A 25,126-nucleotide genomic window follows, 5' to 3' on the forward strand; every position below is an offset into this window, starting at 1 on the left:
ATACTCCAATATCGATTTAACTTACTTACAAGCAAGAAAGATGATATACGGTAACCATGACGATGGTTAACCTTTGCCAGTCAACTAGTTAGTTAATTCCCCAAGTAAACGTGGTGCAACCAATTTTAGTGGCTCGTTTAGTTACAAACTTTACACCTACAGCAAAAAGTATTGCATAAATAGTTGAAATAGCTACATCGATGAATTAACTGTTAAAAGTTTGACAATATAGCTCAAATTGTATTAAATATGGTTAAAATTGCTACAAGTAAAATCCGTTGAGATAGTTAAATAGCTAAATGTATCAAAATAATGGTTGAAATAGTTAGCTTAGTAGTTGGGATTAGTTCAAAAGTAATGGATAAACACATGACATAGATAGCTAAAAGTAATGGATAAATGGTTGAAATAGACAAAAGATACAGATAAATGGTAGTGAGTATGAATGTAAACAAACAGATGTCATAACTATACACAAAACTACACTACACTACGTAAGCTTGTTTAAAAAAGGGTGTAAAAATGGGTCAAAACCATCAACATCATCATGTTAGTATCGTCTCTACTTCGCAGCACATTAACACGCTCCAGACGGCAGCTCGTCTAGCAGCGTCTGCCTCACACTGCTGCCCTGGAAACGTATCACATCCAGAGACCTGAGGTATCACGGAAAACTGTTTTATCCTCTTCTGAAAGATTGGACTTGAAATAGGTGCAATTACTCTTTAAAGTGGCCTCAACTTCATGTCCAAACTGTCCTCTTTTATTTTCTTTTTCTTTAAACTCACACACACACACACACACACACACAGACATAGACACACACACACACACATGGACACACACATGGACACACACACACACACACACACATGGACACACACACACATTTTCAGTAGAGTCACATATTAATTGCTCCGCACTGAGAGAGATATTGATGGTGGATGAGGAAGTGCTATTCTTGTCCTGCACTAAAGAAGAAGAAGTTGGATGAAGTGAAGTCATCAATAAGTCTCCTGTTATTGATCCAGTTAGATGGTCAATCATCATCATGGAGGGGTGCTGGCTCCTCTCTTTCTTTTTCTGACGTTCTTTCTTTCATCATGTGTTTTACTGTCTGTCTTTTTGTCCTTCTTTTAGTCTCTTTCTGTCTTTTTCTGTTCCTTTTCTTGTCTTTCTGTTTCTGTGTTTGTTTTTTGCATGTTGTTTGTGTTTCTATTTGTCTCTTTCTTTCTTTCTTTCTTTCTTTCTTTCTTTCTTTCTTTCTTTCTTTCTTTCTATCTTTCTTTCTTTCTTTCTTTCTTTCTTTGTTTCTTTCTTTCTTTCTTTCTTCTGTTTTACCTTGCATCATGTTTTTCTTCTAGTTTTTCTCTAATTTTGTTTGTGTTTCAGGCACTTTTTTCCCCTTTTCCAGCCTTTTCTTCCTTTTTTGTTCCTGCTTTTTTTCTCATTTCAAAACAAATACTTTCTTCTTTTTTCTTTACCTTTTTTCCTTTTTTTCTACGTGGAGGTCACAGCTATTACCAGTGATTACAGTTACATAAAAATCTCCCACTCTCTCAGCGAACACTTCACATTTCCCATCAGTCCTAACCTGCCTCCAGAGATTCATTAATATCAGCCTTGAAGTGTGTGTGTGTGTGTGTGTGTGTGTGTGTGTGTGTGTGTGTGTGTGTGTGTGTGTGTGTGTGTGTGTGTGTGTGTGTGTGTGTGTGTGTGTGTGTGTGTGTGTGTGTGTGTGTGTGTGTGTGTGTGTGTGTTTCTCTTCTCTCATACATGATCATACATTTACATTTGAGCCATTTAGCCGGCGCTTTAATCCAGAACGACTCACAGCAACAGAGGAAACGTAGCATCACCATCATCATCATCATCATCATCATCATCATCCCCGGTGTTTCGCTCAAGGACGAGTTGATGAAAACTCGCACTGATAAAAACACGTGTGGGTGTGATGAAGTGTCTGTGTGGTTGTTTGATTATGTGCTCAGGACGTCCAGCTAGACTCCAGGACGTTTGGAGGACTGTATGAAATTTGCATATTGTCAAGAAAACACCAGATATGGTCAATTTTCATCGTCGTCTTTTCATTTTTTATGAAAGTTTTGCCTCAATCAGATGCAGAAAAAAGGCACTGTTGAAGGAATAGTTTAACAATGATTTCACCACTCCATTATTGTCGAGTAAATACTGGATGTAATAGTTAGTGACAGTAGCTGGTTAGCCTTACTTAGCACAAAGACTACAGCAGCACCTGTAAAGATAATTACTCATCACAAAAAACATCAAGTCATGGTTTCACTGGAGATATTTGGCAGACTATTTCTTGGGTGAAATGATGTCCTGGAGTGTTGTCATCATCATGAAGATTGACTCCAGGAAGTGACTCCTTCCCTTTCTAATCTTACTCTGGCCAAGAAAGTGAATAAGCACATTTCCCCCCAAAACTGTCCTACTAGTCCTTTAATCCAAAGCAAAGCATTAAATTAAGCCAATTGTTCTTCTGGTGCTTTTTTTTTTACCATCTGGACAATTAAAATGAAGCAGTTGTGAGTATTAATTTGTTTTTGAAGGGGAACCAAAACCCATAAACAACCACCTCTGAATTTCCCCTTTTTAAAATGAAAGCATTTAAGATATACATTAAGTGGAGTTTTTGTTTTTTTGCCCCATTTAAGGCTTTTTTTTAACCCGTTAATCTTAAGTGGCAACCTTATTAATGCTGTTATATCTGAATGGAAGCAGCCATGATCCAAAATATGATGTAAAATAATGTTCAGGTTTGAAAAATTGTCTTCAAATATGCTCCTCACTTTGAAAAACTTTGTATTTTCTGCAGTAGAACAATTATTCTCTGCAAACCAGACGTGCAAAAAGTGTTCCTTAGTCACTGATTGTCCCAAATAAGTAATATATATGTGTGTGTTTGTGTGTGTGTGTGTGTTAACAGCTGTGCCAGCAGCCCCAGTGAACGTATCGGTGACCCAGCTGAGGGCACATTCGGCCATGGTGACCTGGAACGTCCCTCAGGGAGACACTGTCATTGGATACGCCATCTCACAGCAGGTACAGCACAGTAACCCTTATATCATCACCCTATGCGTGTGTGTGTGTGTGTCAATATTTACTATATATGTGATAGCAGGGCAGCCGAGTTTAAAGATTAACTTCATAAAATTGGCTTAATCCTCAAAAAAGCTTGAAAACTAATTAGTCAGACCTTCTTTTTAAACCCAGCCAATCTGTCTCACATCACATTTACCCTGATCTAACCTTTCCTGCCTCTGCGCTCTCATTTGGTTTAATGCCAACTAATTTAGCAAGAATACAAATTGAAGGGATATAAATTATGAATCGAATGCCCAGGAAAGTTGGACCGCTGCCATGCACGGGGCAAGAAATCAGCTTTCACAAAGTTGAATTATGTATTTTTTTTGTGGTCGTCTTTGTCTCCTGGGGAGTGGGTTGTTTTTGTCTTTTTGTCATCCACAGGGGTTTAAAAAAAAACAAAACGCTGCGTCATTCATGAGGCCAGTAAGGCCGCATGCATTTAGCTCCGAGACATTATGAATCATGATGGGAGTTTGGACGTGTCTCTTTTAAAAAGTTTGGAAACGTCAGATGGGATTCAATCATGAACATATAAATTGTTAAAAAAGCTTGTTAATGTCAAGCTTGGCTGCGGGTTGATGAAGGTTCCTTTTTGGAAACAACAATAAAAAACAAATCTCCTGATTATAAAAGTTTTAAAGCCAAAAGAAGACATGGAAATATCCAGTTAGTGAGAAAGAACTGACATATATGGAAAGAATTAAAATGTATGAACACATAGTAAAACATCAGTGGTCCCTGAGTATTATTAGGCTGATGTAGCTCCACAGTCCTTCGTCAAAGCCATGAAATGTGCTGTTTTTAAATCAGATGTTATTTAGCACCATTAATTACACAAAACAATCATGCTTTCATACAGTTGAAATGTCAGTGTTTCAGTACGATTGGTCAAATTTGCATTTAACTTTTTCCAAAAATACTTTGGAGCGTGTGGTGAGGACGGCCGAGAAGATCATCGGGGTCTCGCTCCCCAACCTTCATGACATCTATGAGGACAGATGCAGGAAGAAAGCGCTCTGCTCTGTGAAGGACTGTCACCATCCAGCTCATAGACTCATAGACCTTCTGCCTTCAGGCAAGAGGTATCGCTCCGTTAAAGCAAAGACACAGTTTCTTCCCAAAGGCCATTAGAGTTATAAATATGAATTAACCACTGCTGCTTTTATGTCTGTATTACTTTAAATTAAGTGTGTATGTGTATGTTTTATTTTTATTTAACTTTAGCACAAGGATCCAAAGTAACGCAATTTAGCTCCTCTATATGTAATGTTTTTATATATTATATATTAGTGGAATGACAATAAACTTGAACTTGAACTTGAATTTGGATGTTTCAACCCTTTATCCATTACTTTAGATTATTTTAGCCATTTTAGCCATTATCTAACTGTTCGGATACATTTGAGCTATTTCAAGTATTCCTTACTTTTAGCTAACAACTTAATCTGTTTATCTTTAAATTAAGCCGTTTATTTCAGCTTTTTTTTTTACACTTACACGGCTAAGTGCATAAAAATGTTTGAAAAGAAATGATAACATTAGCATTTATTTTATTTCTAATAGAATCAATATGAGGCCTAAAAGAACATTTCAAATCAATCTTAAATCCTGATTATTTAACTTTATCAACTTTAATAAGTGCAGATCAATCAGTACAATTAATAGCCAGATTATAATTAGTACCAAACAACACAGTACAACGCCTCTACTTGTTTAATATGATTATGTAAAAAACGTTTTTTAATAAGGAAAATTCTGATTGCAGAGAGCTTTGAATTTTAATTAATGTCGGAGTCAGATGTGAACATATTTCACAGTATACCAGAGTTTTTAATCTAGTGTCGGGTTTGATATTCTTATACTCACATTCATACAAATTAAAATACGAGTCATTTTGTCGGGGTTGTGTGACGTTCAAAACAATTAATCAAGCATTTTACAGCTGCAGCAGTAGCTACAGAGTAAGCTACAGTACAGTGTCCCCTATGATCTAAGCAAGTGTCTAAACTTTATTTGTAAGCACTCTCGCTGCCAGAAGGCGGAGACAAACGCCTTTTTCGCTCCACCTTTAATTCTGCTCGTATATCAACACATTTTGTCCATCTTACACTTCCTGAAACTCAGGCTTGCTAACTCAGCTGGGTTCACCTAATCACTTTTTACCCCCCACAGTTTGGCAAAAGCAGAATCAGGCATTAGCTGAGCTCTGAGTGGGAGTTGTCTCCATTAGTGGAAATGATTTGGCCGGGATTCATCTCACAGGAAGAACATCCACATTGGTGCCAAACATCTCTTGGTTTTTTTTTTTTTTCTTTTTTTTTTTTCTTTAAGTCACCTCATATCTGACTCAGAATCCATCAACCTTGTGGCATTCTCAAGAAAACACAGGATGGGGATGTTAAACATCTCCTGCCATAACCTCAGAAAGCACTTATGTAACAACCTTACTCAAATATTAATAGGAGAGGTGATGGGAGCAGGTAGGTGCAGCAGACATAGATGCAGGAGGTTTTAATCTAAGCTCTTTTTTTTCCTACTGTTGCCAGTCATCAAAAGTCTCTCTGAATAAAGGTTTGAAGGTACAAAACATCTCATTTATATAAAAAAGGCTAATGCACTCTGTCAGTCAAGCATATATTTAGGTTGTTTCTTAAAAGCCGGTTTTGCTTTTAAGGAGTGAAATAAAACCCCCAAAAAACAAGCAACAATGTCAGACTGTGAGCTTGATTTGGACCCACATACTGTACTGGCTGCTTTTTTCCCTTAACAAGCTGAGCCTTTCTGTTCGCGGAGGAGAAAGAGGACGAGTAAATCTGCTCAGACAAAGAGTTGCTTCATTCATCTGAAGTAGCTCCAAATCCCAGAGCTCTCCGGCTGCTCAGATTCACACAGCAACAGCAAACTCTCAAAGTAACCCAATTTGAGATTGCATATTTGACACGTACAAACTCCTAAGAATGCTTATTTTCATTCATAAATCCCAAACTGCAACAAACACAAGGTTAACTGTTAATAAATCCATGCTCGGCCTGCAGGAAGTGTCTGTTTTTTTAACTGTAGACCTGTTTCTTCACATGTAACGAGACAAAAAACTGTCTGACAGCCAGCGATAACAAAGAAGAGGTTTGTTTATTTGTGGTGAATCACTGCTGAAACGCATTAAGCTGCTGACTTCTTTCTCCACATAGAAATAGTTATATAACCAAACTTTATCTTCACCTGTTGACTCCAGGTTCAGTCTGTGCAGAAAGACCCATTTGACTTTGTTTTATCTAGAGCAGGACATTCGTTTTTTCTCAACTCGAGTGTAACCAGCCAAGCTGTGATAGATATCTTTGCAACAGAAAAGAAAACTCATGTCATGCCATGCTGATCTTTTCAGTGTAGAAAAAGGCATCGGAAGCTTTCACAGGCTCACTGAAAAACCTTTCAAGTATATTCCTTTCATGTCTGGTCTCTTATTCCTCCTTTCATTTTGTAAAGAACATGAAAAATATTTGCAGCTATAGTAAAATAATCTAATTGCCTCATTATAATTTGGCTTGCTGGGGCACTTTTCATCCTGGAATATGCATCAAATTTCACTAAAACTGCAGTAATTTTCTCTGGGGATGAAATACAGTTTGCAAACTGTGCAGCCTTTTTGAAAATTTGATGGATTTGAGTATCCTCTGCGTCACTGGCATTGATAAACAACCCTTTTAACTCCCATAAAGATATTGCATATTACAGTTATTTAGAGCTATGCAGCCATAAAACCGTCCTCACTGACCCGTCGCTTCCAGAGAACAGAAGAGACCACTCTGCCTCTGCTCTCTGATCCAGACATCTGGAGAGCCTCGAGCATCCTGCCAGCCTTCCATTTATTGACTTTTCCTCGGCTTTTAGCACTTTGCAGCCACATTTACTCTCTGGGAAACTTGTGTCTCATTCTAAACCAGACTTCAACTCCCACCATCGAAAGTGGACTACTTCAGAGGAACGCAGTTTGTGAAGATAATTGGTGTGCTTAGCGAGCAGTCGATAACCCTTTCCCATTTAAATGTCACGAAAACAGAAGACGTGGGTTTTAGAAAGTCTTTTGAATTAATCCAACATTCAGCTGCGGGGTAATTAGAAGGATTTTTGTAAAATTATTAGAAACAGAAAATGTTTTGCACATCTGTTTCACCATTTTGCTTCATTTCCTAGTATAATATGATGTCATAAATTAGATTACAGGCTCATATTTTTGATCATTGAGATGATTTCGGTCTCTGGCTAATAAACTGCTCCAGATTTGTCTCTGCTGTTAATTTTACAATTGAGATTTACCCAGGGCTGCCAAGTTTTGACTTCATCTTGGAGTGGGATACTCATAATAAAGTGAGCATTATTTCTGGTAAATCGACCCGCTACACTTCAGACATTATACATAATTAACCTTTAAAACATGGGATAAGAGAGATCTATTCTCCTCAATGAGTCGCTCTGTCATCTCTATGATTTATTGTTGCACGCTTTCAGTTTGCATGATGTCACCCGCTGATTCGTGGACTTCCGTTTTGAGGCCTTGAGTTTGACATTTTGACCGTCACCATGTTGTTTTTTTTGGAGACAGAAGTGCCACCATGGTACCGACTTGTCAATCACAAGGTAGCCTTGCCCTAAAACAAACTGCTCTATCATCAATTCTACTTTAAATGGGGCCATAATTTACTAAATGAACATCATACTGTATTGAAGAGGATTTGTGTGGAGTTCTGCATCGGCTTCACTTTTCAGGCCCAGAGGTTTGGTTCAAACTGATGATGATTGGTGCATTCATGGACAATTTGTGAAAAATGATGTCTGAACCTTGTTATGTTATTTAGCAGCTACTGTTTAGTAGCTAAATATATTTCCTCCATGTGGTAGACTAAAACAGAGCTAAAAGTAGTGTGAATATTGGACTTTCATTCATCAGGTGGCCAAAGACACGATTCCAAATGAAGGCTAGTATCTGCTGGATGTTTCAATAAGCAACAGTTTGATCACAAGTTAACTATATCAACTTAAAATATGATAATATATCAGGGTTTTGTTCATAGCTTGTTTCTGCTGCCCTCAAGTGGCCAAAAACATCTGTTACTGCAGGTTTTGTTTGCCCATCCATGCTTATTTTTATTTACAGAAGTTTTAATGAATCTGCTTCTGTGCCTCGTGTGGTATGATGTCCAAAATTAGATGATAGGCTCGTGGTTTTTGTCAGAGTGCTGCAGCAGCAAGCAGTACACTTCCTGACCTGTAAACAAGAGAGCTAAAACCATCCTGGGCTGCCCTGACTATCCTCCACACAGTTACATCACCTGTCTGCAGATAAACAGGGAAGCATTTGAAGGTGATAACTGTGCATGCTCTCTGTCTTAAAAGCTGCATTTCTCTCTGGACAAAATGTGTTCCTCTGTTTCCCCCGAATGATGATTGCTCGTGTCACCTTGCCTGCAGACCTAATTTCCATCAGTGGGACAATAAAGGGGTTTGAGATGAGTCGAAGCTGCTGGTTACTGTAGGGTTTTATTTGCATTTGTAACATCTGTCTTGCACTTGTGAAGTAATAGCTAATTTGAATAGTGTTAATTAAGGCTTAATGATGTGGTGGATAGTGAGGCTTTCATGAATATAGGCTTGGATTATACCTTTTTTTTTGTCCCTACCATGCTCCTACATCTCCCAGGGTGTCCTGTAACCTGATAAACTACATTATCAGTCCCCAAGATTGGATTAAAATGTTTCATTTACATGCAAAGTGTGTGCATGGGTGTGCATATTCATGTGTTTATATTGCTTCCGTGTGGGTGCATGTGTGTGCGTGTGTGTGTGCGTGTGTGTGTGTGTGTGTGCATAAACTCAAACAAAGGTGCTCCTTGTATGCAAGCGTCCACCAGATGTCACGTGTCTGTCTTGTATTTGCACGTGCGTCTTGTCTCCAGAGGCAGGACGGCCTGATGCAGCGCTCCATCCGTGAGGTGAACACATCAAGCCGCTGGTGTGTGCTGTGGGACCTGGATGAGGACACACACTACAGCGTCCAGGTGAGACACACACACACACACACACACACACACACACACACACACACACACACACACACACACACACACACACACACACACACACACACACACACACACACACAGGCTCTATTCAAAAAGCTTCCTCAGTGCTTCTAGTTTGGGGTCATTTGTGGTCGTATTTAAACACATTAAGTAATTGGCCTTAATTTCAGTTAATTTATTGATATTATATCATTTTACAAGTTGTAACATATAACTTTATCTCTTAATACATTTTACATCTTCCTTATATCTTTAATACATTCTCACTTTTACTAAAAGTCTACAGCTATAAAATTTAATAAAGGGTTATAAAGGGGATGCAAAAACTTTTTTTTAGCTATAAAGTCAAATGTAAATTTTTATCTTTAATAAAATATAATACCAGCGATTTGTAATTTAATACGTTGTTAAAAAATTGGTTTAGGTCCAGATTCTCTGCAGCTACTGAAGGTTTTTGTTTAAGTCTAAGAAGCAAAAAATAAAAGACAAAGTCAGGCTGAAACATGCTGTCAATGCTTAAAGAAGTCTTCACAATGTGGTAGTATAGGATTAGAAAGTGACTTATTAACCATTAGATACAACTTTTAAGATCAAGTGTGCTTATTAGAAGGAGATACCTCTTTTCTCATCATGTGTTTGTTGTAGAGTCCCGTTCATTTTTCTCATGATTTGGATGGATATACTGTAAAACTCTCCTAGATGAATAATGCAGGCAAAAGATTAGCAACTGCATTACAACATATTAGATTATTTAGTAAAATGTTGAAGGAATAAGCAGAACATTTTGAAGTAGAAGTGAACCACGACTCCCAAGGTACATTTCAGCAAGAAGCACTCATTTACACATCTTTAAATTACATGGAGGCTAAGAATTACGCTGCTGAGAAGACTAATATTACAATTTGCTGCTTAAATCAATTTACTTTAGGATTCTGTGGTCAGTTTTCAATGAGCTCAGCAACTACAGCACCAAGTTTAGTTCCCAACTGTAACAGTTTTGAATTCATTACAGCTCTGATTTGCATCTCTGACCTTCTTCTCCATAGCAACAGACGGCAGTCAATGTGCAAAAATATGATTCCTCAGAAACAAGATTTGAAATATAAAGACGGAGTAGTGTGGAAATGTTGATTTGTTTGCACTGTTAAAGGTTGCAATTCAAGTCTTAATCTTCCAATTTGTTGCCTGGAAGAAGAAAAAGGAAGAGATGATCCCTTCCTCTGCAAAGGAAAGCAAGCTCTGCAGAGCATATTCTGATGCACAATGAAGGCAAAACTGAGATAACAACACAAGCTTATTAAAACCAAGTTTCAATACAAAAAAAAAACCCTTGATCAAAAGAGTTTTAATCATGTGTTGAAAAGGAAAGTCACAAATTCATCACCAGCACAAATGAGACACTTACTGAAAGCTTTCTGCCGACATCTGATAGATCAGCTTCTAAATGATTAATCCCCTTTGCCCCAAAGTGCTAAATAGCAAAATGAACCCTTATTCTTATTAACCTTCTCTCAGTGTCTAATTAATATCAACATACACCAGTGACGCTTCTATAATGCCGTATCTGTTAGATATCACAGCTCAAATGACCTTAATTCAAAACTCCAGCTTCTGTGTGAGGGAGGAGTACCTAATGTGACTCCATTATCATGACTCTATTAAACTTTTTATAATCCATTAGACTGACAGACTGCCACAGATTGTCATTCAGCCGGAGGACTCCGTTTAAATATGCTCGTCAGCAGGCAGATGTCCCGCATAAGTGTCATTGCGCAAAACACGGAAGCTTCGCCAGCTCCAGCTCCAGCCGGGGACGACTTCTGACCTCTGACCTCCCTGTAGAGGAGAGCAGAGAAGGGGGGGAGCAAAGAGAGAGTTTTCCTGTGGGGATTGGTGAGGAGATTTATTATCATACCAGAGTGAGGAATTTCTTTGCTCAAGGACGGTTTGCACGGATCAAAAATGCAACCGTCTAATTAGTCATTTTTAAGAGGACGCTCGGACACTTTTTCTTTTCTCTTTGGCGATGAAATTGTAATTAACTTTCCCCATTGTTACTCAGCGTTACTCATTTCCCATAATGACTTGCAACAGTCTCCACAGGAATCTTGCTGCATTCAACCTCTGGGTTCAGAGCGTAGGAGGAGACAGCCATGTCTGTAGCAGAGTGAGACTTTTTAAAAACACCAACATAACCATCATACTATATCATCATCCCCCACACCATGAAATCAGAGGGCGGCTAGATTCGCTCTCTATTGTATGTGTGTGTTTGTGAGTTTGTGTGTGTTTGTGTGTGTCCTGTTGGCACCTATTAAACACCACACAGCCAAAGGGCAACACTCTCTGCAGGCTGGACGACGCTCGTCCTCATCATGAACTGCGAGGACCGGCATTGTTATTGTAAAGGTGAACGAACGAGGCTTCAAATATTTTCTCTGTGAAGGACTCTGCATATAAAACAGTTTGCAAAGTGGGTGAAAAGGCTCCTGTAATGTTTTTCCCAAAGTAAGAATATCTTTAGACAGTCTCTCTGATCCAGAGCATAACATGCAGCTCTTCAAATTCAAATAATTGCAAAGAAACTGGAAAAAGAGGGAGAATCTTTAAAGAGTATGAAATAAAAAAGTAATGGAGACAAGAGTTTAAGAGTTGTGCTAGAGACAGACAAAACCACACAGCTTTTTAAAGTCATATCTTAAAAGATATAAAAATGTTTTTATTATTTTATTTAATCAAATATAGTGGGTTTTATGCAAAAGATATTTTTTTACAGCTCCAAGCAACACAGTGGGAAGATATGTTAAAATCTTTGCTGTATTTCAGAACATATTTTGCCTGAAATACTTTTTCTAAAATGTAGATGTCAGCGAGTCAAGAGTCAACTTTGTAGGATTTTTAATAAACATGTTTCCCGGCCATTTTATTCTGATTTATTCAGTACTTTTCTGCTACTTCTACCTCTATTCAGAACATCTTTAAAGTTTAAAACAATAAGAAACACCCGCTGAGCTCATGTTTGTCATTTTCAGTCATTTCCGAACATTTAGTTTGTTCAGTGATGGAAAATAGTCTTCTGAGTCTTTAAATATTTATGGAGACTTTTGTCTTTTTGCTGTTTTGTTAGGTTACAGTCACTGAGGTAAACTACTGTTTAATAGCTTTATAAATCATCATTTTTTTATAGAGTTGATGTGTAGTGTATTACAAGCTCTCTAAGCCCTTTTACAGCAGGTATTAATCTTGTATTTTCTTATTACAGTGCTGTTTGCTTTCACTTTGCATTGGATGACAGATTGTAGCTTTACAAATATTTAGCAGAACATTATCTAGATGCAGGTGTAAGTCAGACCTCCGGCTGTTTCTATGTGTTTCTGTTTCCTCCTTTAACTTTTTCTCTAAATCTTGAAACAGTTGCACCCAATCCCTTCTCTCTCATCTCTCCTGATTGCTTAACTCTAGTAATTATAGACAAATGACACCTGGTGTGGATGCATCAGTAGTCATATAATATAAGGAACAGTACATGTTTTTTTTAAAGTAAGGCAGCAACACTGTGGATTAAAACACTAATGTCAAATTTAAAACTGTAGCTCCTCTGAAGAGTTTGTGCTAGTTCCTCATTTTGTGTGTTTTTTTTGTCCACCAGATTTTTATTTAACAGCTCATGCCAGTTAACTGTCACATTTCATCCTCTGATCTCTGATTCATTCGTCTGTCCAATAAAAGCAGCTCCAGTCTGCCTGCCGTAGCTTCTGCATGGATGTTTTGTTTGTTTAAAAAAAAAACCCCAGCGTGGGCGGTTAGTGGGTTTTGTTGGCTGTTCCTCGTTAACAGTAACAGCTGTCTGTGTGTCTCATACGGAGATAATAATGTTCAAACTGCTGCTGTAGGAAGTCTGAGCCATTAACAGCTGTCAAGCACCTGAAAGTAAAGCAGAAACATTAAATGTGCCTTGACAAAGGGGCAAAGGGGCAAAGTGGCTCAGCTCCCATGAACTCCTCTCATCATGTGGCAAGAAATATCTCAGTGCTCTCCTGAATGAGAAAATAACTAAATTAGTTCATAATAAAGTATTCTGGGTGGATTTTCATTGTCCATTGTTAGTGAAAGTGGCCCCAAATATATTCCCTCTCTTATCTCTCAAGCTTTCAGTCTGCTTCTACATTTACTCTTCATCCTCCAGTGATCATTCAGGATCCCGGCCAAAAAGCAAAGCACCATTTGCTCGCTAAATATACCCTTGCAAGCCAGTTTCTTATCATCGTTACATAACGGCATCCTCCGTTATGTCTGTGAACAAGCCCAAATGTATGAGGTGATTTGTCTTCATCTTAGCTTCAGTAGTTACTTATTTTTCTTCTCTTTTTTTCTTGGCTTCAGGTTCAATCCGTCGGGACGCATGGAGACAGCCAGCCAAGCCGCGCCGTCCACTTCAGGACTCTGGAGAGAAGCGACCATTATCCTGCTGGAGTCCTCGACCACCGTAAATAAACACACACACACACACACACACACACACACACACACACACACACACACACACACACACACACACACACACACACACACACACACAGAGAAAGTGCTAACAGGCTTATTTATTCCCAATAAATTAGATTCAAATACATGTGCATATTTTCAGGGATTTGAATTTACTTTCTATTCAACAAATTTGAAAAATATACACATGTAAGCAGCATTATTTAATAAGACCTTCCATTTATCATGTAAAAAAAGTACATTTTGAAAAGGAAAAGGCAAGAAAACATTAATAAGGGGATATAATATATATTTATACACAAGTTAAGCCACTCAAACTCATATTGGGCAACAACACCTCAATGATTGACTAACCAAATATTTGTGTTTCAAACAGTCAAGCCTCCTGAAAAACAAACAGATTTGAAGGAAGAGTCTGGTGATACTGTTTATTTTTCTTATCCTCTAATAAGTACTGTGTGCATATCTAAAGCCTGATATATCTTATTCTGCTGGAAATACTCATTAGAGTGCCAAAAGTGGATTCATCTGCCGCTGCAAATAGTCCCCCAAAAATGATGTTTCCTTCTATTTGAGTAACTTAAAGAAAAAAAAGATAGTGCCCAGATCTCTAGAGAAAACCTAGGCTTAAACTAACTAACTAACTAACTATACATTGCTGACCTGGTGTTAAAGATTGACACCTTTAGAATATCAACAAATGGCTAATATATTGTTGTTTTTTGCCTTTTAAAATAATTTGTTGACATAAATTCAAGTTTAAATGAGCTCATACAGTCTTTAAAGTGTTATATTTTAGTAGAACCTCTTTTATTGATAAAAATAATGATTCAAATTACTATTTAATACCTTTTCCTGAGCAGGTGTCCCACACAAAAAAATACCACATTGTACAGCTGGGAATCTGCATCTCATTAACCTTGTTTGGCCTTGTTGATGAGGTTCTGCTCTGTTTGTGTCCTCAGATGAACCGGCTATGGAGGGTCTGGGCATGACTCCTCATCTGCAGACAGGAGAGCTGCTCATTATCACCACTGTGCTGCTGCTGTGGGCAGGTGAGGCTGGGCGTGTGTGTGTTATATATATGGATATGTTTGCAGACAAGGATGTATCATCATGGGTATAGCTCAAAGTTATTAGAAGACACTCTTTTCATATGTTTCATTTGTTTTGTGTGTCCTTTTCCACCGCAGCCGTCATCGCCCTCTTCTGCCGACAGTACGACATCATCAAAGACAACGACTCCAGCTGTGCCAAGGACAAGACAAAGAGGCCGCTGGTCCGAGCCACTTCCTCTTACTACAACGCTTCTGCCCACAGCTCACCAGTCTACCACAACGGAGCCGTACGCAGCAGCAAGGTGATTCATTTACACTCTAACCCCTCAACTTCATTTAAAAGTAGTGTTGTTGTTTTTTTATTGTAAAAAAAAAAACAAAAAATTTCCTCCTCCTCCTCATCTTCTTCATGGCTTTCATTTTGTTGCAACACCTCTTTATTATGCATGATCATTTCTTGGCTGCCAGGAATATTTTGTTTCCTCTGTAGAGCCTTTTGTAGTTGCATCAGAGATCTCCTAGCAACCAGGGCTGCTGCCATCATGGCTAAATATAAAACAACCAGGGCTGGAAACACAGAGCTATCGCTGCAAACGCTTGTTGGGTTTCTGCTGGAGATGCAGTCGGTGATAGTGCTCAAAGCAGCAGTCTGACAGGGAGGATTTGTTTCTAAATATAAGCCGATGTGGCGATAAACTGCAGTTTGAGGAGAGTTCAGGTTCACCTGGACAAAAAAGTGCGAGCGAGCAACAAGCTGGCAGGTGCATTAAAACAGGGTTGCTACCTTTTATGCTTTTAAGGACGTCATCCCCAGATACACTCCTTCATGTCTGACAAGGTGTTCAGAGAGCTGAAGGCATGACAGGCTGTGAAGCTGTTCCTCCAGCTTCTTTAATCTTTAAACATACTTCTAGGGTTCATTTAGGGGAGCATCCACTTCAGTGTTTCCTAGAAGACATTTGAACAAAAGTAAATGAGAAATACTTTACAGCACTAATTACAAACATCCACATTGTGCATCACACACATCAGGTTAACTCCAGGTGTGTATTAGATCCAAGTTTAGTCAAGTTTATGTATGTTTAGTTCGATAAATAAGTTAAATAGTTTATGTAAATTGAGATACTTAAGTGATTTAATAAAATAATGTAATATATAGTAAAAAAAAGCAACATTATTTATGCTTTCTGTTAAAAAGAAGATGTAGGTTACTTTCACTTTAACAGTTTAAGATCCCTTGTGTTTACTAATCCCTGTTTTGGGGGAGTTTAGGCTCAAGTAAAGACTGAGTGACACAGTTTTCTTACCATAATACAGTTTGCAGATTAGAAATGTAGCTTTGAATCCTCCTGTTAGAAGATATTACAAAAGGTTTTATCCTTCTTTTTTTTTTACATCAGAGTCCTGGGGAGGTTTTTCCTCGAGTTAAGGAGACACTCGATAAGCTTTAACCAACAATCAGGATATTTGTCTACAGATTAAAAGCTAATAAAATGCAAAGTCAGTGGTTAGAGAGGTACAGAGCATTTAGCAGACTCCAATTATCAATTAAAACATCAATTATTTTCTTGATTAATAGTAATAGTTGCGTTCAGTTTCTCTTTTCATATTTGTTCTGTATCAGCTTGTTCAAACTCTTCTAAAAGCTTAAAGAGATTCATACTGAGAGAAGATCTCAAACCAAAGACTCATGCATCATTTCTATTCATTCCCATCTTGATCTATTCAGCGTCTTTGGAAGCTTTTGCACATTTTCTAGAATTTGACATTGAAATGTGTGTTTGATTAAATATACAATGATATGTGAGGTGCATTTTAATGAAGCAAATGTTTCTCCTCCAGTGATCCTACTTTGTCAATTTTGAGCCTTTTTCACCTAAAACACAACCCAAACTTGAAGCAATTAAGCGAGAATCTCAGCTGAACCCGTTGTGATCAGTTTCGATCGGTGCATTAAATGTCAAGCGTGATCACACGGGTGGAGCAGGTCATCGATTCGTTAATAAATCTTTGACAGACATCTCATATCCAGCACATGAAACGAAGGCACGTTGCAGTGCATGTGAACGTACGCTGCCGTCCTGCAGTTTGTGAGTCATGATCATGTTTGTGACCCTCTGCCTGTGTTTATGAGTCATGTGTTATAATTACTGTTTTCTCTTCTCTCTCTCTCTCAGCTCCACAGAGCCTCCTCGTCCATCAGCATCATTAGAGTTTGAAGGACGTCGGGGGCTTTTTGTTTTGTTTTTTTTTAGACTCAGCAGGAAACTTGCAGCACAGGACGAGTGGCGCCGACACGCCCTGATTCACCACAGCGGGATTATCATGACAAATGGAGAATATAATATACAGACCTGGCTGAGAGTCTTAATTTATTGTAAAATATGGGCAAAGTAAGAAGCACTCCATGCAGATGTGGAGGAAATGGAGGACTACTGCTCTCTAGTGGAAGAAGACTAAAACATCATGGAGACAGATGTGCAACGGCCCTCTTGTGGCGTCATATCATTGCAGCTTTTTAGAGCCTTAATTGAGCTGACATGAACTCAGAAGCGTCTAGTGCAAGAAGCCACATTTTTGAACTGCAAACCAAACTCATTCCTCCCCCCAAAAAACAAACATAAAACCATGTTCTCTGATGTCAAAGACTAAATGTGAATATTTGCCAGCATGTCGGCCACCTCAGATTTAACTGTCATTTCAACAGGTCTGTGTTTGACACATGCAACAAGATGAGACGCTGATATTTAGCTTTTTATGAGTCACCTTTTAGTTAAACATAAGAATGGAAGAGTGTGTGTTGTGGCGTGTGTGTGTGTGTGAGTGTGTGTGTGTGAGTGTGTGTGTGTGTGTGTGTGTGTGTGTGTGTGTGTGTGTGTGTGTGTGTGTGTGTGTGTGTGTGTGTGCATTTAATTACATTCAAAGCATCTAAAATTAATTCCTAATTGCAATTCATTTGTACTCAACTGTATGTTTCCTCTTATAAATAATTAGATAAGCCGTATTAACATCAGGATGAGTGTATTATATGTAAATGGACTATGTACATAAACTGAAGGTGGAACAATGAAAGATATTAGTAATGTAAATGTAATTTAGACAAATACTTGAATGTATGGGATGATGGTTTGGGAAGAGGGGAGCAGAATGATTTTACAAAGTAAATTTTCATGATCATTTGAATTAAATGAGCCCATATTTTACCATTGAGTCTATGTAGTTAGATGAGTTTGTCAGGTCAACTTAAATGTGTCTCTTAAGAACATGATCATCATAATTCAACTTGAGATTATGAGTTGAATAAATGTCCAAGTCATCAATTCTTCATTCTATTAATCAAGCATTTTTCTTTAGGTTGCAAATTGAACAAACTATTCAAAACTTGATTATTGGCTCACCCTGTTATTAGCACATAAAACTGTAAATGCAATATGTGTTATCAGGATGTGTAAAGATGACCACCTCCCTTATCCACTTTATACATCACACGTCTACATCTAGAGCTTAATTTGATCAATTTTGCTCCACCAGATCTCACTAATACCTTAAATCATCTCTAAATTGTAATAAACCGTAATTATCCTTTTAAATTACAGCCAGAAGTCATGTGGAAAACTAAACAAGCATATCTCCTCCGCCGCCTGGTTTTCCTTCTTCCACAGATATCCAGAAACTGCAACAATCAATGCTTTCCTGAATGAGACGTCAGCTGCTCCTCCCCCTCACACCAGTCCCGCTGTGCCGCGGGTCAAAGTTCAGCCATATTTCCACTTGAAGCGAGGTGGACGAGGCGCAACAGGAAGCAATACACACATCCACCCCCTCCTTCTATAAATGAAAGAGGTGTAAAATCAATCTTGGCCTGGAAAAAAGGGCTGGCTACTTATATAAAATATATGATTTATGTGGGTGATTGTTAGAAAGACAAAATTAACTAAGAAGAGGGATGTCTGCATTAACTATAGTGATATTTCATGGAAGAAACAGCTGAAAAATGATGTTTAAATGAATAATGGTGACACTTTATGGTCGTTTTCATGCCAAAAAATCAATTTCTTGGTCTGGATAAGCCTCTAACAAAGCATTTTAGATAATTAAAGCACCTGACAGCTCTTCATTTAAGGCTTCTGTACTGTGTAAAGAAAGGAGTGGGTGTTTTTGGCAGTGCTGTGAGTGACATTTTTGGGGGGTTTTTTGTAGTTCAGACGAGTCCGTCAGAAGATTTTTGGCTGTCTGGAACAAAGCTTGTGTCATTCAAGATTTCAGAAACGTTGATGGTAGGAATATTTTTAATTTTGTAGCCCCAGTATATCAGTGCTCAACAAAATATCCGTCTAACCCTTTAATATCATTCACTCACTCACAGTCCTTAAATCAGATTAAACAAGATCTCTAATTGAAGTATCTTCTGAGACATTACTTGTTTATAAAACTGTAAAATGTGTATTTTTCTGCCATATTATTTTGGAATATTTGCTTTTCTTCATATTACATCAGTTCTGCTGGTAAATGAAGCAAGTATCCAATTATAATTTCTGTTTTCTCAACTTAACAACAAACATGAAAGAAAATTAAAAAAATGTGGAAGTAGTATGACAGGCACAGCAATTGTAATAATAATAGTGTGTGTGTGTCTGTGTGTGTGTGTGTGTGTGTGTTTGCGCGCATGTGTGCTGACATTAATCTTTGTGTGTCAATATCTGCACACGCACATGAAGTCAACCTTTACATTTCAGTAATAAGGAAATCCAAATTATTCCTGCAGCTATTGATTATAATCCACAAACCAATTAAAATTAAAGGAATATTGCTGCCAGAAATACATTAATTTGCCCTTTATAACATGACAGCTTACGAGTTTCAGGTTAAAAAGAAAGACACATCTTGACCATGATGACAACAGCTGGTTAAAAAAAAAAAAAAAGTAATCTTGGACAACAGATGGCGCCTGAACTCTATCAGATGCAGCTCTGTGAGCAGGAGAAATAAAGTGATGTGTGTGTGCGCCTGTTTTTCTGTCTTTGAGGGAACCAGTTTCAGTTGAAAACCAGTGTTGTGGGGACATTTTGACAACTTTAAAGGGCAATTTGAGGGTTAAGACTTTGCTTTAAGGTTAAGGGTAGAAGTAGGTTTTGACACTTAATTGTGATGGTTGAGGTTAGGGTAAGGGGCTAGTTCATGCATCATATCAATGAGTGTCATCACAAGGACATAAAGACAAACATCTCTGTGTGTGCATGATTGGGTCCAAAAAATGGATTTTCAACATGCTGTTAGTGAAGAAAAAGATGCTGACACTGCGTCCATTCATTTAGAACAAGCCTTCGTTTCTTATCTTCAACTAAAAACAAATCTTAAAGGAATGGTTCTACATTTTGAGAAATACTTATTTTTCTGCCCCAATTGTGACTATGAGCACCTCAAAATATCCCTAATTCACACGTTATGATCATTTATTAATCTGCATATAGAAACTGAACATAAAAATGAAAATTTGCAGTTTTATTTGGGGGGTTTCTGCAGGTTTTATTAGTTTAAGACGGAGCCAGTCTAGCTATAGTTCCCATAATGTCAAACAAAGAAAAACACATAAGAAGACTACACATGTTGAGTTTGAAGGCAGATTCTGATATTTTTTTACACTAATGATTTTTATATTGGTGTTTTCTCTTGAATAAACTAGAATAAAGACATCTGGTGTGTAAATAATGACTCAAAACAGCATTTAGGGATTACAAGAGTGTAATTCATTAGCTTCCAGCATCTGTTCATGTAGCGGATGTGTAAGATGACCAGGTTGCATATTTGCATATTTATACATATGCATATTTCCAAATGAATGCATATATTTCATTTGAATGGAGGCAAATGTCAGCGTTCACCCCACAGTGAACATGAGCCACAGCTTCAAGGTTTCCTGGGTCAGAGTTCACAGGAAGGATTTTCAGATCAGACACTGCAGGCGCTCCTTGACCTTCACACTTAACAGTGAAAATATGCTCCTCCTCCTATATTTAGCCTTTTGTTTTTTGGCTTCAGTCCCAGCCTTTCCCTTCTTTCTTCTCTTTCTTTTGAGCAGGAAGACAAAAGACCAGAAAGGAAGATGCAGGAATCCTTAGCGAGGGTCGAGGTAAAGGGCAGGTCACCCTCGGCGACAGACTGAAATATCACAGCTTGCCTGGGGCCCATCATCGTCTCTGATGCTCTAAGGGAATTTGTGACAAGTCAGGAGTAGAAATGAGGGAACGAGAGCCAACGGCTGCTAGCAAGAAGCCGCCAGGGAGGAAAATCGATCAAGTGCTTTTGACTGAATCATTGACTGAGTGTAAATCCTCTTCTTTAATGTTGTAGCAGTCAAATTTCCTTTGAAAGGGTTGTAGGAAAATCGGAATCTGGGCCTCCCTTTCCTGCAGGTGCTGGAGGATCTCATTCAGAGTTAATGAGATTTTAATCCGACATATATAACAGCACCCTTCACAGTGACATTTAAAGAAGTCGTTAAGTGGTGATGGGCGAGGACGAGGAGCTTTGAGTTTAAAAGGAGCAGACACACTGCTTTATGAGAAGGTGTCTTTGCTTTTTGTCCCAGTGTTCTCTACAAGTGCTGGACGGTATTATGAGTACCGACATGGTGCGGTGAGTCACACGAAATTACAGTAAAAACAGCTGTCCTGGTCCAGTAGGTCAGTCTGATTGGCAGCTGCTTGAAGTTTTTGAAGTTGAGGGTTCAATCCTGAATCACAAGTCAGGCACAAAATACACCACTGAAGATTGAAAACATTAATTGACAACACCTTGAATCCAGCCAGACCACTAAGGACTAAAAACATCCAATGAAAATATGTAGTCAGTGTGACTCAATAGCTCAGTGTGTTGCTCCGTGAGTCTGAAGTCACAAGGTTGTGGGTTCGATTCCAACTGTATTAATGAACTTTTGTAAGTCAGACAAACTGCTGAAGACTGAAAAGCTGATGAAGAGTTTGTTAGTCTGCTGGTCCACTAGCTCCAGGTCTAAGGACGCCGTCACATTGAGGAGGGATGTTTTTCAGGTTGTGGGTTCAAGTCTACGTCCGTCAGTGAATTTTGAAATTGAGTCCCATGACTGAAGGTTGAAAAGGCGACAAAAGCTCACATTGAGTGTAAAAGTGTAGCTCGCTGTTATGGACGGCTGTGAGGAAGTTTTAAGGTTGTGGATTCGATTCCGACTGTTTGGTGAATTTTTGTAAGTCAGACAAACTGCTGGAGACTGAAAAGCTGATGAAGACTTGTGTAGTTAGTGTGAGGCTGTGGTTGAGTGTGTTAGACAGCCGGCTTGTGTTTTAGGGGTGGTGGGTTCGATCCCGGGCCCGCATGTGAGTTTTGAGTGACGGCGTCTTCAACACAGATCTCATATAGGTCTGCAGGCGTGAGGTGGCCTATCGACCTAAAGTCCCAAATCCAAGCAGTATTATCATCTAACACAGTCAAACATTTACCAAGATTTTACATCTAAAAAGCTGCTGATTAGCAAAAACCCCCAAAAAACTGATCAAGTCAGGATTGAACTAACAATGCTTAAACTTCAGTGCTGCCGTCTAACACAGTGAGCTAAAGATTGACGGGGCTGAGCGGCTCAGAGTTCAACTCACATCTTTAACAAAGTCAGAAAAAGTCACCAGCAGAGTGGGTAACACCCCACACCACCAAAAAGTGCTGTTTTTCACATCCACTCAGCAGGGCTGCCCTGTTCTTCAATCTTTACACCATTTTAACCACCAACCACCACACAATCATCTTATCTTCTCTCTGCAGGCACAATTAACAACGCAGTCCTTGAATTTGGGGGATTTTTTACCCTGTAAAGCTTTCAGTGTGATGCTGATCAATTAATAGATATTAAGAATAATTAATTAATAATTATTATTAATTATTAGATGAATGTTAAAATTATTCAATTAACATGAATAAGCCATTAATTGTTCATTATTAACTATTAATTAATAATTAATGATTAATATTAATAATTAATAGATTGACATTACTTGATTCAATTAACATTATTAATCGATTAATTATTAATATTAATTAATTATTAATACTAATTATTAATAGATTAACATTATTTGATTCAATTAATGTTAAAGTAATAATTGTTAATAGTTATTTATTCATATATTAATAATGTTAATCATTCATAATCATTGCTCCAATTATTAATTAATCAGGTTGACAAGTTGGAGCCTCAGTTGCAAGTTCCAAGAAACCACACCTTGGCATCTCAACTCAAACAGCTCAGCTTGTTAGGAAACCTTCTTCAACTTCTCATTTTGCGGTTTGAGTCCCTACGGGAGTAGCTCAGTTTGTTAGCTGTCTGCTTTGAATCTTAGAGATTGTGGGTTCAATCCCAGGTTGCTACTTTTGAAGTTAGAAAGTCCATATAAAACCCGAAACGGTATAAAAAAACTAACATTAGTGAGTCAGTCCAGGTAGCTCAGGCTGTTAGGAGACTGCTTGGGAAGCTTCAGGTTGTTGGTTCAAATCTTGCACACTTTTAAAGTCCAACATCAAGAGGACAGAGTGAAAAGTGTGAGAAAACCTTTGTTCCCAGTGAAGATCCAGTGGCTCAGTGGGTAAGACATCTTCCCTTTCAGTCAGTCAGAAATTGTGAGTTCAATCCCAGGTGGCTACTTTTAAAGTCAGAAAGCCCAAATAAAGAGTAAAAACCTCTTAAAAAAGTGAGTAAAAGTGTTAGTCCAGGTAGCTCAGGCTGTTAGGGGACCGCTTGGGAAGCTTGAGGTTGTTGGTTCAAATCTTGCACAGCTCTGAGTAGTTTTAAAGTCCAAAGTGAAAGGATACCTGGTGCTTCAGGCTGTTAGAAGACTGCTTGGGAAACTTCAAGTTGTTGGTTCAAATCTTGCACGCTTTTAAAGTCCAACATCAAGAGGACAGAGTGAAAAGTGTGAGATAACCTCTGCTCCCAGTGAGGATCCAGTGGCTCAGTGGTTAAGACATCTACTCTGTCACTCAGGGGTTGTGAGTTCAATCCCAGGGTGCTCCTTTTAAAGTCAGAAAGCCCAAATGAAGAGTGAAAAGCTCTAAAAAACTAACATTAGAGAGTCAGTGCAGGTAGCTCAGGCTGTTAGAAGACTGCTTGGGAAGCTTCAGGTTGTTGGTTCAAATCTTGATGTTCACTTTTAAAGTCCAACATCCAAAAGTGAGAGGATAAATGCGCCCGGAGAAAAGGTCACTATGTAGACAGGCTCTGTAGCGTAGTGGGTTTGTCCAAGATCATAAGGTGATAGTGAAGTAATGATAGGTTCGAAGCCAGGTCAGAGCTAGGAACAGGAGAGCAGTGTAGGAAAGGGTGTGTGAGGGGCTGTTGGTCCCCGATGTTTCTGAGAGGTGAAATTCAGGGGTTATGACAATTTTCACTTTTTTTTTTTGTACAAAGTACAAAGTACAAAGTACAAAATACAAAGTACAAGCTAGATAGATAGGCAAAAAAAAAAAAAAAAACCTTTCCTGTCTCAACAGTCCCCTCCTGCCTCCCCTCCCCATCTTCTTACCTGCCTCCCCCTCCCCTGGTACTCCTACCTCCACCTCTCCCCAGTACAACCACCAATTCCATAATTGTGATAATCAGATTAGAATATACTCACCACCCTCTGAAAACGTGTCTTCCGATGATCCAGATCCTGTCCACGGGCGGAGTCGAACCAGCCTACGTTGAATCCATGACGTCTTATGGCGGCCAACTAACCCACTACTCCACGCAGTCACTGTCAGAAACAATCGGGAATCTCCCCTATCACAACTACATCATTTTCATTCATATTACTTACGATATATTACTAAGTATAAAAGGTGAAAGAAGAAGATTTGTATGACATAAACATTTCAGAAGTCAGCCTGTAGGATAGCTCTGTCATATAAGTGTTGGGCATTAATTACCTGAGTGTGAGGTTATTGGTTCAATCTCCACTTGGGGTCATTGATCTTATTTCATCTGTAATGTTGCTTTACTAAAGTGCCACAGGAAAGGGACAATGAGAGTGAAACACAAGTGACACAATCCACCTGCTAATGTTTAAATGTTACTCTTTGTCTTTCTTTGGAGCTGCAGATGTTATATATGTATCTGTCTGCCACGTTCTCTACAATCAATATTTTCAGTAATGTTGTTAAAGTGTGGTTTTAATGTAGGGTGTGGGATCCAGGAGATGAGCTGGAGGAGCAGGTGTGTTGGTGGGAGGTGCTTCATTAATAAAGGGAGGTGCAGCACAGCTGGTGCTCCTGTTGTGTGAGATTGAGGGTGAGAGTGAAGCTGCATGTTTGTATTTCTTCCAGGAAAGATGGTTTAACACGGTTCCCAGATGTAATTATGGTGATTTAAAGTGA

General features: G+C 38.6%; 1 protein-coding gene across 1 annotated transcript in view; it reads left to right on the top strand.

The window, feature by feature from the left end:
* Positions 1-17,816, top strand: part of LOC133976665 (fibronectin type III domain-containing protein 5-like) — a 37,215-nt gene extending 19,399 nt beyond the window's left edge. Inside the window, exons 3-9 of the mRNA XM_062414923.1 lie at positions 1,808-1,945; positions 2,951-3,066; positions 9,063-9,164; positions 13,572-13,674; positions 14,657-14,746; positions 14,885-15,051; positions 16,927-17,816. Of these exons, the coding sequence (XP_062270907.1) occupies positions 1,808-1,945; positions 2,951-3,066; positions 9,063-9,164; positions 13,572-13,674; positions 14,657-14,746; positions 14,885-15,051; positions 16,927-16,968 (758 nt within the window). The 3' untranslated portion in view covers positions 16,969-17,816. The remainder of the gene's footprint in view (positions 1-1,807; positions 1,946-2,950; positions 3,067-9,062; positions 9,165-13,571; positions 13,675-14,656; positions 14,747-14,884; positions 15,052-16,926) is intronic.
* The last annotated feature ends 7,310 nt before the right edge of the window (positions 17,817-25,126 follow it).

The sequence above is a fragment of the Scomber scombrus genome, chromosome 24, assembly GCF_963691925.1.
Source record: "Scomber scombrus chromosome 24, fScoSco1.1, whole genome shotgun sequence".
Lineage (NCBI taxonomy): Eukaryota > Metazoa > Chordata > Actinopteri > Scombriformes > Scombridae > Scomber > Scomber scombrus.